This window comes from Crocodylus porosus, unplaced genomic scaffold (genome assembly GCF_001723895.1).
Source record: "Crocodylus porosus isolate Cpor-Errol unplaced genomic scaffold, CroPor_comp1, whole genome shotgun sequence".
Taxonomy (NCBI): Eukaryota; Metazoa; Chordata; order Crocodylia; family Crocodylidae; genus Crocodylus; species Crocodylus porosus.
Window position 1 is genome coordinate 152971558 of NW_017728886.1, and position 20072 is coordinate 152991629.

Consider the following 20072-nt stretch of genomic DNA (forward strand, 5'->3'; position numbering starts at 1 on the left):
ATCAACCTTTTTTGTGCCAGGACCCATTTGTAAACATTGATGGCCAGTCTTGACCCAGTGCCCTTCTCTCCCAACCTGCTGCCCCCAGCCCTTGGTCTGTGGGGTAGGGGGTGGTGTAGGGCATGGGGGGCCCCAAGCAAGCTGGAACTCTGCCAGCCTGCAAAGGAAAAGCCATCGTTTCCCACGCTTTTCTCCTTTAAAGGAGAATCCATGTTTAAAGTTTGTTCACAACCCTTTCATATATTCTTGTGACCCATGGGTTGAGAAATGCTGAGCTAGGTAATGTTTGAATAGGTGACTAGGACTATAAAGGATATAATTATAAATTAAACTGTCAACCAAAGGAACCAGGCTTCTCTCACGGTTCTTATCTAGATTTCCCATTTCTTATTTTTTCTATAATCTTCCTTGACCATGAAACATTGAGTGGCACTGTCTCAGGCAGGTAAAATGTCCCCTGTATGGTATCTCTCTGGCACAGGCATGTTCTCTCTGTGCGAGGAATACTTCTAACAAATTGTATCATTTCATCATTATTTAAATATTGTTATTAGCAAACTATCTAAAGGCTCCAGTTGGAAATATGGCCTCTGTGTATGAGGTGTTGTTCAATCATATGCTATCTTGTTTCTATCCTAAATAACCAGGAGCATGTTACTTGAATGTCTGTGTACATGTAAGAGTTTGTCAATGCTGCAGTCACTGCAACCACCGAGACTTGTGTAGAGCTTCCTGAGCTAGCTAGCTTGTGCATGCTTAGTAATGTATCTGTAGTAGCATAGAGGTCAGCATGGGTCAGTTCCCCAAGATCTTGGAGAGGTTTTTCAACCCATGCTGAACTCCATGCTACCACAGCTGAGCTGCTAAAAGTATCCCAGCTTAGCTGGCTTAAAGCTAGCTCAGGTATGTCTTCTAAAAATATGCTTTCTCCGTATGCAGACCAAACATACTTCCCTCCTGTCCCTCCCTTTTTCTATATGCATGATTGTCTGGCACATTTGGTACTGAGTAATTGGCCAAAGTAGGTATTCAATGAAAAGCAGGCAGGCAATATATGCTGACATTCTTGGAACCCTCACAAAGGCCCTGAACATTCATTTCTTGGCACTGGTGATATTTCCAAATGTGTTGGCAACCACTGCTCCACGCCTTCCTGCTTCTCAGTGAAGGCAGTCAACAGAAACAGCTATAAAGTAATTGTAAGCACTTGAAAAAATATAATAGGTACTGTATCTAAAGTGCTCTAGCTAAAATATTTGGATACAGTACACATGAAAGAAATGGCGCTAATCTATTGCAAGAGGGGATGTGGCTTGTTTCAGCTGGCTTGTGGATTTACCTTTGCTTCGTTTAAAGGCACAGTGTCAAATGCTGTTTACTGGAAGCATTTTAGTTCCTCCCAAGACCTTTCAAAATTCAAAACAAGATTTTTCTTTCCACTTGTTCAGTCTTTTCTGATAAGCAAACGCCCTCACATTTTTCTTCCTTGTACTTTTAAGAGTGTGCTTTGTCAAATTTGCATACCAAAGATGGATAGGCCTTTCGCAGCTCACAAAAGATTAAAGCAGGACTGGTTTACACTTTTTTTCAATGGAGGAACCTGCTCTCAAAACTTAGGCTAACTCTGGCTTCATTTGTCTTTTATTGATATTATCAGTTAACAGGAAACAGGCTTTGATCTTGCCCTGGATAGACAGGAAAGTCATTTTTAACCATGTTGCAAATTAAAAGAACTGCATTTCTTGTTTTAATTTCTCCCTAGTACAGGTATATTCTTTTCATTTGTCAGCAGCATGCAGATATTTCAATGAAGTTACACTAGGGATGAAATTGGTCCTTGTCTTTACATCATTGTAATTTTATCCTGTAGCACAGCTAATAAAACACATTTGTCCCATCTGACATATTACATCATAACCCTCTAAATCTGTTGTTTTTCTTTTAAGTTAGTCCCTAAGAAGCTTAGAAAGGAAAAGGGACTCCAGCTTGTTCAGCTAAATTAATTTATCTGTTATCCACCTACATGTATTTCTTATGTACCTGTCACTGTGGTACTGAGATACCAAGTCTAGCCAGCTGTGGCTGTTCAATAGAGCACCTTTGAAGGTGAAGTTTTCCAAGCAGGAGGAAGACTGCGGAGGAGCCATCAACATTTTAATAAATAAATCAACAGTAAAGTACTAACCTAAATGTATACGTATATGTGTATAAGATTAAAGGTATTGAGAGACCTTGACAACTTGGGCTTTGTTCTGCATGTTTGTGTATCACAGACATTTGGGCCTCTAGAAGTGTATGATAGAGCAGCGTGCTGAAAAAAATCGTGAGCTGTGTTGGAATTGGAGCAAATAAAAATTCCCATGCAAAAACCTGTTGGTTGCTTATTATTGTGGTCCCAGTGACCTTCTCACCATCTGGTTGGCAGCATGTTAAAGTGTTCTGGATCTGCTTCAAGTGCTGTTTCACTTTCAGCTCCTTGTCAGTGTCAACTGGGGCAGGTGAGTTAACCTAACTGGCTCTCCATTATTTCATAGCAATCTCGCCAAATGCATATGGAGATTAGCATTTTAGAAACGGCTCTCAGCAGCCCTGTCAGTGTCAAGGACTGATACGAGGCAGATAATTGACCTAGGGGGGATTGTGTAGCTACAGGCAAATGGATACTATTATGTTTTTGATGCCTTTATACAATGCCTGCTTATAACTAGGAGGACTCTGAATACAATAAGCTCCTTAATTGATCCTTTGCTTCCAGAAGTACTGTACACACAGAGCAAATATTCCATATGTTGAATATTCCATATTTTGGGGGTATTGCTCGTAACCATGTTGGTCTTAGGACATAGGCAGATGAGGTTCTTGTCACATTTACCCAAATAACCTTGTCTGAATATTCCATGTGGCTTTATTCTTCCCCAGCCAGTATTCTCTGTATTTGGTGCGGGCAGGGAAAGCTAAGGTATGCTGCAAAAACAGGTGCTACATGCTACATCCCCAGGTGCCAAGCTGGCAGCCATCCTATTTCCACGCAGCAGGTGGTGGACAGATTGTACCTGATCAAAGACTCAAGCCTGTGGATCGGAAGACTATTAAGATATTGTAAGTACCGCAGCCTTTGCTTCCCGATAGGCCTTCCTGAGGACCTCATTTACTCATTGAGCAGAAGCGGTTATTCTGGATTTCATTAGATTTACTCTTTGAGGCAAGACTTGGTCAATTTTAATTGTCTGTGGAGCATTATGCTAAATAAGGCTTGAAATGTGAAGACAAAACAATAAGTGTTCTCTGCTTTGGTCGTAGCACTTGGTAGTAGAGCTGATGTGGAAAATTGTTGGGCTTATTTTGGCAGGGAGAAAATTTAAAGTCCCTTTATATTCCTAATGCAATAGGCAATAACCTATCTATAAGGGGCTAGAACCTGCAGTACACATGCTTGATATGGCTGGTCTATCGGGAGGCAGTGGTACAGGGATTATCTGTGAGGAAAATGAGAATTGTATTTTGAGGATTCTAAGCGAGAGTACCTTCATTTTGGTCGGCTGAGGAAGGCTAGTGTGTTTCGTAAAATGGAACAGATTTCAGTCACTCCCTTCTTTAACCATACTACAGATCCCATCTTCCCTGTGGTTCCAGGCAGAAGGCATCTAAACCAAGATAGAGACCCCTTCAGGCTCTAAGTTCTTGATACATTTACAAGTAGCTGTGATCCCCCTGTAGTACACTGGCAGTGCTCTGAATCCTTCCTGTACCATGACAGTGTAACAGCGCTTATCTAACAAGTGCTCCTGGCCTTTACAGTAAATCGCTGGTTGTACTGTGCAGCTCTACCATATATTGTATTATTAGCATAAGGCACTAGCTGTCTATTGATAATACTTTGAAACTCCAGCCAAGATAAGAGGCCCTTTGTGCTAAGTCTTGGTACAAGTGTAACAAAGATGACCCCTGCAAGCACTGCTTTCCTTAAGGTTTTTGGGGAAAAAATGCAGAAGTTCTGTCTAGTCATCAACTGCTCTAATTGTGGGCACTGGAGTGGAGGAGAAGGCTATTTTCAATGGCTGTTGTCTAGAAATTCAGTTAGAGCATGTGCTATAAGAGAAGTGATTTGGTAAAGCATGCTGATGCCAGGCCATTAGGAGTCCTACTTGGGAGAATTAACATGTAAACAGATAATTTCTGTACACATGCAGATTAAACAGTCATCCCAAACAATGTACACTTTTTCATCAACTCTGCTGAGCTGGCCATTGCGTGCAGATGGCTGACACTCGTCTCCCAAAGCAACTTATCTTCTCTCAATTTAGTCATGGTAAGAGGACCCATGGAGGACAGAGGAAGTACTACAAAGACACCCTGAAAGCATACCTTAAGAAGGGTGGCATCAACCCTATAAATTGGGAAGTCCTGGCTGGTAACAGGTTTCAATGGCACTGCACCATACATCAAGGTACAGCCTGAAGAGAACCAGATGAAAAGAACAGTCTGCTCAGGAAGCCAAGAAATGGCAGAAGAAAAAGGAAAGCACACAATGTCCTAGCCAATAGTTGTGCCCCCTCCAAGGCACCATTTGCCACATCTATGGAAAAACTTACAGAGCACAGATTGGACTTCTCAGCCACCTTAAAACTCACCAGTAATTCTGTGCTGACAGACATCCTCCTCGTATCGAGGGATAGCCAATGGCACACTGAGATGCAATAATTCTTTGGTCTGGTATTTTGCCCATCAACAATGATTTCAGGATCCCTAAATTTGATACAACCTCAGATATTCTGAGTTTGTGGACTTGTCATTAGCATTTTTTAAAGAGGTCTTAGGCAAGCAGCTGTGATTGCTTTAAGACACTTAATACAGTAGCACCTCAAATTGCAAACCTTGGATTTCACTATTGTAAAGACAGGGAAACAGACCAAGAGCAAGAGCTGCCATGTGGTAAGATCAGTGAAATGTTTTATTTGCCAAACTTTAAGTGAGGAACAAGACCATGAGACCATTTGTTCCCCCAGATGGCAATGGGCTGTTAAGCCAGGCTTTAAAGATATTTAGACATAACTAGGTAGACAAATTCCTAGTGGCTATTGTTGAAAGTGCCTAGGGACTGTCTTCCTACTGAAATTAGAGAATTGGGTACCTGTCTGCATCATTAGGTTCTTGGAAGAATGGCTGGGGTTTTTTTTTTTTGGTTTATTTTTTCCTTCAGTGTGGGGAGTTGAAAGGGATGTTGTGATACTTGTGATTCAGAGGCATTGCTGATGGGGCTGTAGCAGCTGGAGAGAGATGGCAAGAGGCAAGGAGAGAAGGGTCCATTCTCTCCATTAGAGTAAACATGGCAAGTGACATAGGTAACAAGACTGTGTGACATGTAAAAAGTGGGGAAGCAAACACAAAAGCAAACAGTGGGGAAAATTAAATGATAGGCTATGGGATTAAATCCAACAGGCTTTTTTTTAAAGGCTCACTGATATGGTGCTGGCATTGCAGTGCAGGGCCATCACTTCAACTCCTTGCTAAGCTATGCTTGCACATAAAAGACTGAATGAGAAAAAGCTTTAACTAGCCATGCATCTCCCACTTCTCTAAGGGAAACGTTACAAAAACATTCTAGAGCACGTATGCCTATGTGCATTGACCCACACACGGTAATTAATTCTTCTTTTTTTTCTTAGAACAATACCAAGGAAATTACCTCTGTTTGTAAGCAAAAAAGGGTGTAACTCCTCCTGCATACTAACAAATGGTTTGTTTCAAACTCCAAACAACCCTTTTGCTATGTTTGGACACTTGCAGGAAAAGGAAGAAGAAACAAAGGAGTGACATAAGTGTCTACGCACAAACCAGTGACTTTTTAATAATTATGCACAGATTCCCCTATTTCTTGCTGTATTTTTATTTCTGTCACCCTCGTTTTTGCTTCTGGTTTTTTAAAGTAAATGGCTATTTGTCTGAAGAAAGCTTAAGGAGTATAGTATTTGTGTCACACCATTCCTTGATGGTGGCATTTAATGCTTTCATTCCCCTCTCTCTCCTACCAAAGTGGAAAATGCAATACAGAGTGAAATTAGTCCTGAACAAAATGACTTGGGCACAAGCCATGTTGGGGGCAGGCTCAGAACACCCTGCTAGAGAGAGTTCATGCTGGATTGTGTCTGCTGACAAAAACCAGCTTCAGTCTCAGAGTTATCAGACAGTTTTGCATCCATTCATTCTTAACTTCAGCCGCCCCTGCCCATTTTCCTCCATCACAGCCTCTGGGATAAAGGAGCTATTATTGTACTGTCCATTTGAAGAAGAAAACTCCTGAAGCATTTTTGGTATCTGCAAAAAAATATGGGGTTTTTTTGAGGGTGGGGGGGGTGGAGAGGATGGAGGAAGGGAGGGGTGCAAGCTGCTAAAACTAAAGGTGCTGCAAAGTAAGAGAGTCAACTTCTAAGAAAGCTATTTTTACTTGCCTTCTCACATCAAGGATGGGAAGGAGGAGAGAGTGTCAGCCCTGGTGTCTGGTGCATATGTGTTCATGCTTGCTTGAATGACATAAACGGTGAATGACTGTGGCCCTACCCCTGAGCACCCACTTGGCAGGAGTGCGGGGAGAATATGAATGACAGCTACCATTGCCAGCCTGGCCCATCTCAGCTGCTGTCCAGGGCATAGACCCTGGCTGTTGCACCTCTGGCCTGCTTGCTGGCACATGGCTGTTTTTTCTGTCTACACATACAAAGAAAAAAGGGATCGGGGGGTGTAAGTCCTTCCCACTCAGACTGGTAAATTATCCTAAGTCATTAGCTGCCTCAGGGAGGTGACTTCCTCAGTCCACAGCCAAGGCTGAAAGGGAGAGTCTGTGTGCAAAGGCTCAGGGTCTCAGTGTCACAAAACGATAGTTACATGCTGAAGATTACAGCACCAGCCCACTGCTCCCCTTTTCAGGCTCTCTCCCTGTGTGCCAGAAAAATAATAAATGCTCTCTTTCAAAACAGATCCCTTTTGTGGTAAAGTGAGACGAGCCAAGATAATTAGAGGTTTTGTTCATTGAAATGAAGGCATTTTCCATCCGTGATGGTTAATACTAACAAAGGTGAAGGGCCTCATAGCTCCATCCTGAGTCAAGCCTAATAAAGGCACATCTCCAATGCGGAGTGCCCTGCCATTCCACTGCTGTGCACCTCTGGAGGGAGGCTGTCAGTCAGGCTGAAGTATGCCAAGTTGTCTAGAGGTTATGTGATGTGGAAAAATCTTTGGTCTGCTGAGGAGAAAAGTGAGCGTATTATTTTAGTGTTCCGCTGAGCTGTCCCAGCCTTTCTGTCTCGCCTGAGGGGGAGAAGGGAGGGGGAGATGGTTACATTTCAGAGTCTACTCTGGAATATCAGAGGTTCATGCATTTTGTGCAGGTGATTGTGACCACTTGCTCAGACAGCAGGGATAACAAACTTGCTTTAATGGAAATGTGGAGGGATATGAAAATGGTGGGTTGTGAGTGTTTGTGTGAACATAACTCACCTCTTGAATATTCCTGTTGGCACCTTGCACTATATTCCTTGCCAGTGTTAGCAGACACAACACCCACTAACTTCAGCGGGAGTGGCAGGCATTCAGCTGATGGGATGATCAGATCCCAGATGTTTTACATTCTCAGTTCAGATACTGAAATGGGCCATGAAGAGATCCAAAAGCAGGATTCAAATTTAGGGTTCAGTCCTTTAATGTACAAGCAGCCTCAATTCTGAGAAACCTATCTTTAGTTACAGAGTAAAAGGGATGGATTGCAAACAAATGGGAGCTATTGATATCCTGCAATAGAGATGATGTTACTGGGTGTGAAGAGCACTCGGCCCCTTGAAGATGTTCAAACACTTTGTAGAGCTGAGCTCTTTCAGAGTCTAGTAACAAATCTCTGGCAAGGGCTGCTGTTATTTCTAGGGGAGGGGTTAATACTCAGGGGGGAAAGGGAGGAGGGACACTGAATGGAGAAATATAAGGAGGAGTTCCAAAGCAAAGATTGGAGAGAGAGCATGAATGTATGAGTCTCTGAATAAAATACTTCATTGTTCTCCCCTGAGTGAATACATCATGAGATTACTTTTATGCCTGACGCTTTCAAATGGACAAGTTAGTTTATAAAATAAATAAACACAAAAAATAAAAGCTTTTTGTTTAAATTATAATGCCTTGCAAATTTGGAGTAAAACAGTAGTTCTGTGTTTCTCTTTGTGAACAATAGGACTACAGACAGTACAGACTGGCCTGTTTTTTTGCTGGGTTGACTTTTGTTTTTGTTTTTTGTCTTACATTTCCTACAGTGCATTCACAAAACCTGACCTAAAATGTAAATGAGTAAATAGCCGGCCAGATCATTCCTTTGATTCTAAGGGTGTGGAGAGCATAGAAGTGGCGCATCAACTAAGGATTGACATAAAACCTGTCAGATATTGAAGGGAAGGCGTTCAACAGAAGTGACAGTTCCTTCTTGCCACATGGTATCTCTTCTAGGTAGACTCTGTACAGCTGGGACTTAGAATCAAAGTCATAATTTGGCTTGGCAAATTACAGTTAGACAGAGAAAAGGAACAGATAGAGTAATACTGTCTTGTGTAGCATCAGGGAACTGTTGATGAGAATCAACAGTACTGCTAGCAGCTCTGTGGCGGGGCAGGTTCTATGTTGGTAGGCCCTCCATAAAGACAACAGAGAAAGCAGGTATAGACATTGTACAGGTGACGAAGTACAAGATGAAGCAGTGCTTTCAGGCAGATAGAGTATCCTGCATCTTGATCTGTATACAGTTGGTATTTGGTAGTGCTGGAGTGGCAGGTCCCTATTCACTCCGCAGAAAGGTACACCTCATCCAATACCTCATCTTGACAACCCATTGCAATCTACTTCACCAATGTCTTGTGCTTATTTTTTGGTCTCCACCAATGCCTGCCTCTATCTCTCATCTAAGGAAGGACATCCTGTAGTACCCTGGCTTTAAAAGGACTTTCCAAAATCCCCACAAAGGTCTATGTGCATTTGGTCACATCCACAGACAAAGGAGGAAAAAATAAAATGAGAAAACAATAGCCTCAAAATAAAAATGATCTAAATGCAATTAAACTACAATACACCTAAATCCAGAAATGTGTGAAAACCCTAACCTTTGCTTTAGGCAGACAAGTTCTTAGCAAAAAGAGGCTGGATATTAGATATTTAAGGGTAGAAGGAGCAGAGGATAAAAAACAATGAGAGAGAAAGAAAGAAATAATCCTGAAATCTGTTTTAAGTTCTGAAACTCTACTCTCAGGCATTTGTAGCATGTCTTTTTCCAGATGAATTTTACTTTACAGCAAACTTAACCCTTATCTGTGCAACTTAGGTGGGGCAGGAAGGGGAGACGCATTACAATAGAGTTGTGAGGAGAAAGATAACTATTTCATGGGATTATTTTGATTTCATTATGATTTAGAGGCGTGGTGAGAGGGCCCTACAATACCAGAGAAGATTGCCTGATTGACTGCTCTGAAGCTGTGGATCCTGGAAGTCCTGAGAACATGGGCTGCCAGGTTATAAGCTTGGGAGCTGGCCCTCTCAAGGATTCCAGATTCTTGATTCCTTCAAGATGGGTTGCCCCAAAGCAGGCTGGAAGCCAAGTAGGTTTTCTATGGAAACCTGGTGGCAGGCAGATTTTGAAACGTACCTGGCAGGCCAGGTTCCATCACAGCTCTATCAAAATTTGAACAGTCTCTGTGAGCTGTTTTAATTTTCATTATCTGGTGTTCCCATCTTGATCTTTTTATGCTGAAAATGTAGACTTGTTGTGTAGCAAAGGTAAGAGAGAGTCTTATAAATGAGTTCATCATTACAGTTGAAACTGCAGTATAAATGAAGCCTATTATTGTTACATAATAAATCACCCAAAGGTCATGAGAACTATACAGATGGCAAAGGTAGACTGCCCCATGTTTTATTTAAAAAAAAAAAAAAATTAAGAGACCTGCTTTAAGAAAAAGTTCAGCACAACTTTACTGAATTCACCTGGATGTAGTATGTGTAGCTGCAAGCCATGTTAGACCCACTGTATTTACTGTGTTGATGCAGCCTGTCAATGCAAGAAAATACTCATTGGACAACTTGTTGACAAGTGCAATATATGTTAAAACTCCCAGACAGCTGAATGATCATCTCAGGTGTTTTAACTTGAAATTACTAGGAAAAGAATTAAAACAATACACACAAACTATTGCAAATGACATGCTAGACAGATAGTGTGAACATCTTATTCTTTTTTATTGAATAAAGAGTTGTTCCCTGAAAAGGGACATGTCTAGGCACCTACCTAATGCACACTGTTGTGATTTTCATGGAAAGTATGAAAAACTCAGCTCTCCACAATTGCTGTGAAAAATGGCGTATACTATGATTTCCAACAGAATTGCCAAAAAAAAATCTTACTAAGAATAAAATGCTGGCTCCCCAGTGGCAGCCAAAGGTCTTCGTGGCCACTGGTGCCTGGCCTCACAGCTCACGGTGGGGGAGGGAAAGGCATCGGCTGGTGTAGCAGCATGAAGGGGAGCAGCAAAGATGGTGGCCACCCCGTCATCCTTCCTTCCCCACCAAGGCCTCTCTGCCAATCAGTGGGAGTTAGGCTGCTTGAAGGACAGCCCTCTCTGCAGATCAGAGGTGAGAAGTGGGGCCTCCAAGGCCTCATGGCCAATCAGCAGATGGGGCTGCTACAAAATGACTGTGAAAGTGGCTCTGTACACTGTGAGCAGGCTGTGAAAAAACCTTTGTCTTGCCCTGATTTAGGTAGGTCCCTGGTCATGGCACTTCCCTGGCCTCCCATCTTGAAGTGGGCAAGAAGACAGTTGCTGGGAAACAAGATTTGTTCGTAGGATATTCTGGCATTCCCTAGGTTCCACTGACTGCCCATAATTCACAAGGTTGTTCCTGGTGAAAAATCCAAACTTTCAGTGAAAGGGGAACATTCTTGGGAGTTTCTTTTTGTTTTTGGTTTTTAAAGGCTTTTGATATGCATCTTACATGTAGAGTTAATCCAGTTTTATCATTCTTTCTTTCCAAGGTAGGCAACGCCATTCCATCTAAGAATGACCTGTCTTTAAAATAAACACACAAATTAAATAAATAGAAAGGCAGGCATGACTTCCATCTCTGGGGATGATATACAGTTTCTGTCATCCTGCAGAACTGTGTTTCCAGGACGCCAAATTGCAATTTTAGCAACCTCATTTCCTGTCAAACGCAAGTTACACCCAAATGAGCTAGACAAAAATCAGCTCCTTAGAAATGACAACAATATCCCATGACTTGCAAAGGGTGGATGAGAGAAAAAAAGAAAAAGGTAAGTTTATAAGATAAGCCTGTTATAGGCAGCAAAATTTAAGTGTCAAATCCTTTGCTGGTGTCAATAGACCCAGCTTCATTGACCTCAAAGGATGTGAATGAATTTACAGGGGAAAAAAGGATTAATATCTCTAAATACAATTTCCTGTGCAAAGCAGGTGGTGTACCAGATGCATACATTCATTGTTTGCTTTTTCTGTACATACACATTGATTGCACCCCCTTCCCAACACACACCCAAAGTATCTCTTCACAACTGTTCCCACTGAAGACCTAGTGCAAAATATCTCTGTAATCAAAGAAGGATGTAGGTGTGCGTCTTAGGATACCCACCCATCAGGTAGACCAGAGCTGTACAGCTTCTTAAGTGGCTGGGTACTGTATTCCACGTGGGCTGCAATAGTATGAGCTCTGGGTTGCTATCTCTCCCATTGCACTGCATGCATGCCCCAACTGCTACACTGCTTGTTTGGGCCTGTCACCACCACTACTACATCACACACACAGCCACCAGTTTAGACAGCCCTAAGGTAGACGATTCAAAAGGATACAAGTAACAAAAGAGGACATTCACAAAAGTGGCAGCATGCTGTGTGGCTGGGCTGCCCTAGAGCCTGCTTCACCCACCTGTTCCTGCTGACATGCTCCAAACCTAGAAAAGCAAAGCCAGTGTAGCCACCCCAAGGAAGCAGTGTGTCAATGGGAAACAAGCCCTTGCATTGCTTTTAAAATGGGACTGTGGCCTAGGTCAGAGGTTCTCAAATTGTGGTCTGCAAGCTCCATTCAGGTGGTCTGAAAAACGGTTGTGGAACAATCGAGAATATCTGTACCTGTAAGGTAAGACTACTGATATTAAAATATGAGTTGTGTGCTTTGATTTGAAGAACAAAAAGAAGTTTATTAAGTGGTCCACTGAAACCCTCAGCAATTTTCAATTGGTCCACGAAAAAAAAGTCTGAGAACCGCTGGCTTGGGTCATTTGTGGTACGTAGCAACTTAACAAGTAGTGAACCTGATGGGAGCATGGTGCCCAAATACCTTTATGGATCTGGCCCTTAGGCAGTTTTAAGCACATAACTGTAGGCTCTGAAGTGACTTAAGTGCTCTGGAAAGCATGACTAACTGGTTAAGAAGTTGTTTTTATGACCCTAACCCATCCAATGACAATGATATTGTCATGACAATGACAGTGATATTTTTGCACAGCTGAGATGCCATGCAGTGATCATGTATTTCTAGGTTACTTTTGGGGATTCACTGCAGTTGTAGCTGAGCAAGAAGTCTCCTTTTTTGCACATCTGCCAAATACCAATACCCACTGTGGGTGAGGACTGCAGTCCTTACATCCCCATGCTACTAGCTTTTTGAAAAAAATAGGGTGGGTCCACAGCCCCAAGCCTCTCCACAGTTTGGTAGTGTGGAAGTGAAAGACAGCTGTGCCAGCTCTAATGGTGGAATGACCTCTATGTGGTGTATGTCACTTGGGAGGAATTCTGTCTGAGTCAAGTAGAACTTTACCCGAGGCCTTTGGACTCAGCAGTGTAATGACTCCTCTGTGTGTAAGTTCACCAGAGCACAGTCTATCTGATAATATAAGCCTCTCCCAAATAAGCACACACAAGAGTTCAAAGCTCAGTGCTAAGCCTCCATAACTCAGGAAGAAGCCAGTGTGACCCCATGTGATATCAGTTTTATTAGTGGTGGGGTCCCAGCACCAATTTCAAGTTAGCAGGGAAGCATCTTCTGTCTGGCAGGATTAGCCTAAATTGTTAAACACACCTTCAGTATTGTCATATCAGCTGTGCAGTCATCAATGTTCCAGCAAAGTGCCTCTGAGAGAGTGAGTGAAGATTCAGGTCAATCCTTAAAATGTAATCTGATGCTTGATAAGGGTGCTGAAAAAGTATGGGTAAAATTAATTTTACCCTCAACTGTTGCACCTCTTTTTACCTCCTGGGTTCAAATGGAACTAAAATAACAAAATGTCACAAGAAAGACTGTTCTTGTGGCATTCTTTCTTAGTCAGCCCAAATCAGGAATTGATAGACACTTTTTGAAAGTTTAATTAATCCAGCCCAGTTTAGGGATTAGAGTTTCCAGATATATTTTCCAGAAACAACTAAAATTTCTCATCCTCATGCCAGGTCTTCACATCAATTAAAATGTTTTTCATCACTAGCTAGTTCTTTTATAAGTTTCTTTTTCATGGCTTTATATGACATTTTATTAGTTCAGAGTTGGAAGGTCTGAACTAACAGTGTTATGATGTGAGAGATCTACATTCCTTTTCCTGCTCTGCCCCAGGTCTCATTGGATGAGTCACTGAGACACCCTATGCCTCAGTTCCCCATATGTAAAATGGGGTTACCAACACTGCCCACCATCAAGGGTGTGTTGTAAGGATGAGTCGATTCAGAGGTTGTGAAGTGCTTGGATACTAGGGTTGTGGAGGGCAGATAGGTACCTAAAACTGATATACAGGTGGCAATGGGCCAGATCCTACTATGTTATCCCTGAAAAAATTATGACTTTATATGGAGTTGTTTTATTTGTTCTCCCTTTATTAGGGATCATTTCTAGCAGAAAAGGCTAATAATTTGGCTCTATGTCCTTCAGGCTCCTGAAGAGCGATGGAGACCAAAGCTTATTTGCGCATGCCTGCCTAACATGTTACAAACCATTTTGGCCTCCACTGAGCCCCTAGTAGTTTGTCAAAGAGCATTGTCCATTGCCACTGTCCTTTATGTGCTGTCAAGAGAACAGCAGCTTTCCATTCATAAATCACCAGTCATTGCCTGCAGAACGTGAATTTTCAGGAGGAGCTCTAACATAGCCAGAGTAAGAGGAGAGTGCAGTGTTGTCAGTTACTGATTCTTCTTCACTCACCCCATGTATATCTATTTGTCACCCCTTCTGTGACATAAGGATTAACAAGGCTATCAACCTTTGCTTAACCATGGAGTTTAATCAGAATTTTACTAGAGTAAAAGTTTCAGGATTAGAGCCAATCTGAAGCTAAAACACGCATGTATATGACACAATGGTGTAAGAAATGCTTGAGAAATGTGTAGAATGGACATTTTTGGGTTAAGTGGAGCACATTAAGGTCATCAATGCTGAGAACTGAGCCAGATTCAAAAAAGGACAGCCAGTGTTAAACTCACCCCTGGGATATAGTAACTTGAACTGGTTCAGCTTTACTGATAACAGACTTCTAACAAGATAACTCTACGTCACAAATCTACCTTGGAGACTTCTGAAAAGGCGAAAATTAAATCTGTTAATCCTAATCATTTTAGATATGTTCTCTAAAATACAAAGTAATGGAAGCTATCTAGAGGCTCTGCATTACTTTCTGGAATAAAGAGGGAGTCATTAAGTGTATTAGTCTGCCCTGTAATGTATTTTCCAGTATGGTTTTGGTTCCTATTTACCGCATATTTTGTATGCCTCAACAGTCACAGGGTGATGTCAGGAATGTAAGGAGTAAACAAAATGGAGAGCTTTTGGTCAGTAAAGTACAGGGAGTTCTTTTCCTTTTACATAGCCAAATACTTCAAGCCTTTCATTGCCTGGGTTACAAGCAGCTTTTCACAAGCATTTCTGGTTGGAAATAGAGTATTTCTTCCCAGTGACACCATTTGTTTGTCTTGGCATCTAGGCAGTTGTATTTAAGACTATGTATTGCTACATTGTGCCACAATACAAATGGCAGGCATTTCAAACTGATTTGTTTAGGTTCCTTCCTTTCCCAACATTATCTAAAAATAGATAACCAAGACCTCGTACTTTACATACATGTCATTGTTATTGGCTTAAATGAGACCGGGAATGCAGTCATCTTCTACTCCTTTTTGATTCTATAATGACTCTTTTATTTAATTTTCTTTTTCATATTGCTTGTGATGGGTGAACAGTTGTCAGTCTTACTATCACAAAAATCCCTTTTCATTTTGCCACATAGTATTGCTCATGTTAGCAGGTGATTAGATTCAGAGGATCCCTTCAAGTCCTATGTAGACCTATATGCTGCAGTATTACCAAATTACCAAATCCTACAGATATTCCGAGGTCCACGAAGTCCTGTGCCCAGTAGGGGATCCAGGAATGAGTCAAGGGGAGTGTGGTTTTTACACTTTGGCTGTACCATGCATGTACAGTGACCTCTGAGTTTACTGTCTGGTCAGCACAGACTTCTGCTGGAGCTCCACTGAGCAGTGAGCTCTCGGTTCTCCAGCTGATTGGGGTGGGATCTGGCCAGAGCTCTTGCTTTCATGTAGTTCTAGAGCCCGGAGGTGAAGGCTGCTGCTGTTCAGCCTTCCTCTCCCATCCCCTCCCTGCTGAATTCAGCAGCACAGGAAAGAAGGGGATGAGTGGCAGCAGTCACGCTCACTCCATGGGCTTTGGAGATGCATGAAATCAGGCGCTCTGGCTAGACCCTGCACCAAAAGTTCAATGTGGCACAGTCGAAGAGGGGTATGATATATGCTAATATAAATGCACTGTAGATTAGAATGGGTTGGTTAGTAGGGTGGCCACCATAGAGGACAGTCTGGTTGCCTCGGGTTTTGTATCAATGGAGGACAGAGTAGCAGAAAACCGGGATGTCCTCTATGATGGCTACCTTATTGGTCAGGGAAAGCCGGTGGAACACATGAAATATTCAAAGGTCATAATAATTAAGCTTTGGGAGACTAGTTTCATGTCTGTACTATCGTGGTAGTGTGCTGTGGCCAGGATACTCCCAAGCACACCCAGTCTACCTGTTTCCATATGTATGTTCAAATCCAGAAATGCACTTAGTGAGGCCACTCTGGAGGTGCTTACTCACTGCTGCTCTTGAGACCTCAGTCTCCAGTGCACTTGGCAGCAGCTGATAGAGGAGATTCCTAGAGCAACCTCACTGGGTTGTCTGTAAGTATGGACTGCAAGAGTACAAGGGTATGGGCCATAATTCCATTGACTTTGATGCAGGTAGTACAGTGAGGAAGGAAAGAGTGGGATTAAACAAGGGATTAAGCTGTGACCTTGTTAAAGCCCATCGGAATTTTGACATTTCACCCTCATATCTGAAGAGGGGTTTATGAAAGAGAATTAAAGAAGTTTAGGTTCCAGAAAGGCAAGGAAGGGCAGAAGATCTTCAAGAGACCTGGAGGTGAATGATGGCATATTATAAAGTCCATATGAGTTTGAGGAAATGCATAGGGATAAAGTGCATCAGAGTTTTAGGAAGACAGGGAGTCAGTCTAGATTACGAGGTGCCTTTGAGGCCTGTTGGATTGAAACCAGGGCCAGGAGAAGTTCAGAGATTGTCCAAGGCCACTTGCATAAGCCAGATCCTGTTCTAACCACTAAGCAACACATTGGAACACCTGGGTCATCCTGTGTTTGCAGGCATCCTTGTGCTGGTAGGCAGCCTCGTAATAGAGAAAAAATGGAGCCTCAAAAACCCTTTGATGGGCTGTGAGGAGTGGTCAAGCATGCATAGCTTCCTGGGCTCCTGCCAGTAAGCACTTAGTTAAACAAAGTCAATTGTACACCTGGTATCAGAACAACCTGTGCAATCTGGGCCCTTCCCCTAATCGAGACCTAAAGTAATACATGTATTACAACAGCTTCTTCTTTCTCTGTATACTGACAAAAACAACCTACACAATGTTAACTCCAGAGAAAGAAAAGAAACAATATACAGATTTTGAGTTTAAAAAACAGTAAAAAGCAAGTATTATCTTTGTCTCCTCTTCCCATCGGCCCCTCTAGAAATGTATTTAAGAAAGTTTGTCCTGGGTAAACAGTTTAAATAAACACTTCAAACTTCCTAGGAAATGTAAACATGCTACTCTGACAGGAAGGCTTATGGAGGCCACAAACCTTCTGTCTTTTCTTGAAAGGGTCTTTCTTTCTCTTTGTGTGGTTTGCCCATCTAGAATTACGTAATCACCTTCTAAGCCAAAGCCCTAATGAATCGCAGAGGAGAAACCTTACAGAGCAGGGTAGAGCTCTGCTGGTAAAGAGGCTTATCATTTCATACTCTCACAGCAGGCTAAGACTACGTGTGAAATATGATCTTCTCACTACTGCGAAGTTGTTTCTAGCCAGGGAAAGAGATGAGGAATTTTCAGGATTATATAATTGTGCAGGCCTGTCATTTAGCAGTCAGCACACTGCATTCCTCATTCATGACCAGTGAGAATTTATTTAATGCTAAAACAAACAATAATTTCCACCAAATGAAATGGCCATTCTCATGGTTCCTGTACACTCCTGTATTAGTTCTCATACTTTCCTATATTAGTAAGTACATGATAGTCTTTGTGTGCAAGTTAAACTTTCTTCAGACTTGTATTGAATACAAATAGGCTAGAACAGTAAAATGGAAAGGGGGGTGGGAGGTGGGGGCTTGGATCACTGGCCTTTACTTAGCCCAGTTATAAGTACTGAGTTATCCAGTTCAGAGCTTCCCAAGTTATTTGGTACTGGGCTATTTAGGCTTTGTATAACCCGCATCACACTGGTACCTGTTTGCCTGCAACGGACTCTAGGGTACAGCTCATTAGAAAAACAGGAAACTGCGATAAGAGTGGGACCCCAGCTTTCCTAAAATTAAGTTAGGTGGGGTTGGACTGGGCTCCTCTGTATTGCCCCAATAGAATGTATTTGTGTCATTAATATTGTATAGACTTATATTCTGATAGCAACAAGAGTTTCTTTTTTGTACAGGTTCATGCAGCACATTTATCATTGAAGGAGCAGGGCTCCATTATATTGGACCATGCACAAATAGAATAAAAAGATGGTCCCTGCTTGGAACAGCTTAAATCTAAGGAAGTGTGTGTAATGCATGTGATATTTCTAAATCACCTTTTTATTGAGTTTGAAGGGGCTTTTTTGGCAGGAAAACTAAAATGTTCCTTCCCCCCCCTCCTTTTTTCCAATCACACAAGATTACCATATGTCTGAGCAGTAATTTAATGCTTCAGTACCCTGTCCAGGTATTTAAAAGTCAGCATAATACTATTATTGACACGTCAGCTTTTCATGTGCACATCTTTTAGCAGAACTTTATTTTAAAATCTGATTAAAAAAAGCTTTTTTTAAAGATAGTGAAGTATGGTTCTAATGGCCAAAAATACAGTTGATTTCTTGCTCATAACCAATTAAAGCAAACCTGCTGTAAAGTTGCTCACAAAAAACATATGTTTATGAAGTTTAAGAAACAGGCTGATCTTTTTTCAGGACAAATAAAAGTTTATATGCTAAAAAAATGCTAAACATCACAAAATGTGTATTTACGTATACATATCCACTGGTATTAATTTCCCTTTTGGTAGCGACAGTGCTATGCAGGAGTTCCTGGAACTAAGTGCTGTAAATAGAAGGAGCATTATCTAGGTATGTACAGTGATATAGCAGCATCAAAAAATTACAGAAAAGCATGTTCTCTCTTAAATTCACACAACATTAAAAATTACAGAATTGTTTTCCACACTATCCTATTATAATTCTTTAGTATTTAAGGGTCCTTATTTTGCAATCCTAAATCTGGAGCAATTCCTTTTGACTTCAGGGCAATTATTCAAGATCTTTCCCCTGGATATGCAAAAGCAGTAGTGAAATTCCTGAAGAACCCACCCACGCCTCAGGCTATTTTTTTTCCTGATGAGGTCCCAATCTGGGTTACACATCAATATGATATGCATCTGCTGAAGATGAATAAAGTTCTCTTTCTCATAAAGTTCTTGTTTCTGCAGCTGAAAACAGAAAGGATTTTTACAAGCGTCCAGTTGACTTGAAATACAGCACATGCACTATTCTGCCCGTGTGTTCCAGGCTGGCAGCTAAGAAAATGCCTTATGCTTTCAGACAAGAGCATTACATTCACAATATCTCCCTCCCACGAGGACTTTAAGAATTCTAAAAGATGATGGCTACAACTTGTATCCCTGAAAGATGATGGGAACATTTTTACAGTTCCCTTGAAAAACATAGGGCACAACCAGTCAGAGAGAAGAGAAAGATACTTTAAAAAACTGTTTTAAAACAAATGAGTCTGAAACTTGACATTCCTACCTACTCTGAGCCAACACAGTATCTGTGGCAACTGAAAGAAATCAGATAGAGTTTTCTTTGAAACTCTGACAGCCTTAAAAAAAACAAAACAGAACTCAATATAATTCAAGAAAAAAGGTTCTTTATATCCTTTGATTCTAGGTATGGAAAAAACTGGCATATCCAGTTCTCTTTTGTCTTGTACTGGTATGGAAATGTCACTCAGAGTCCATATGAAACTAAAAATGTAAATGTTCCCCCAGCACATACACATTGAATAAGAACAAAAATCTTTTTAAAAAAGCCATTTGCCTCACCTTATACTTCATGATTGCAGACGTATCTGGAGTAGTCCTGTGAAACTAGACAGAATACACTACAATCTCACACATCTTCCTTTCCCATGTAATGTTTTCAGAAGTGAAAATGAAAATAGTCCCAGAATTGAAGGTGGTTTTCCAGTCTGAGTCTTTGAACTCTTGAAGCCGCTAAGTTTCCAGCGCATCTGAGCTCATTGTTGTGATCTGCGGCAAATGGGCTGCGCTGCTGATTTGCATAGCTTTCCACTATTGGTTAGAAAAGGAGGTGAGCTGGGACAAAATGACAGTGACCCCTCCTCTTTTCCCACCTCCAGAAACACTATCCTCCTCCTCACCCCGCCAAGACATGATTTTCCACCTCTACAGAGT

The 20072-nt window shown here is 41.6% G+C and overlaps 1 protein-coding gene across 3 annotated transcripts in view; it reads right to left on the reverse strand.

Moving 5' to 3' along the window:
- Nucleotides 1–20072, reverse strand: part of NEDD9 (neural precursor cell expressed, developmentally down-regulated 9) — a 146833-nt gene that overhangs the window by 26209 nt on the left and 100552 nt on the right. The window contains exon 1 of one of the 3 annotated variants that reach the window (XM_019543278.1): nt 19701–19901. The exons of 1 other annotated variant lie outside the window; for it this stretch is intronic. In XM_019543278.1, coding sequence (XP_019398823.1) covers nt 19701–19712 — 12 coding nt within the window. In that variant the 5' untranslated portion in view covers nt 19713–19901. Of the gene's footprint in view, nt 1–10008; nt 10054–19700; nt 19902–20072 lie in introns of those variants that run through there. One more of the 3 variants, XM_019543270.1, reaches the window with a different exon arrangement.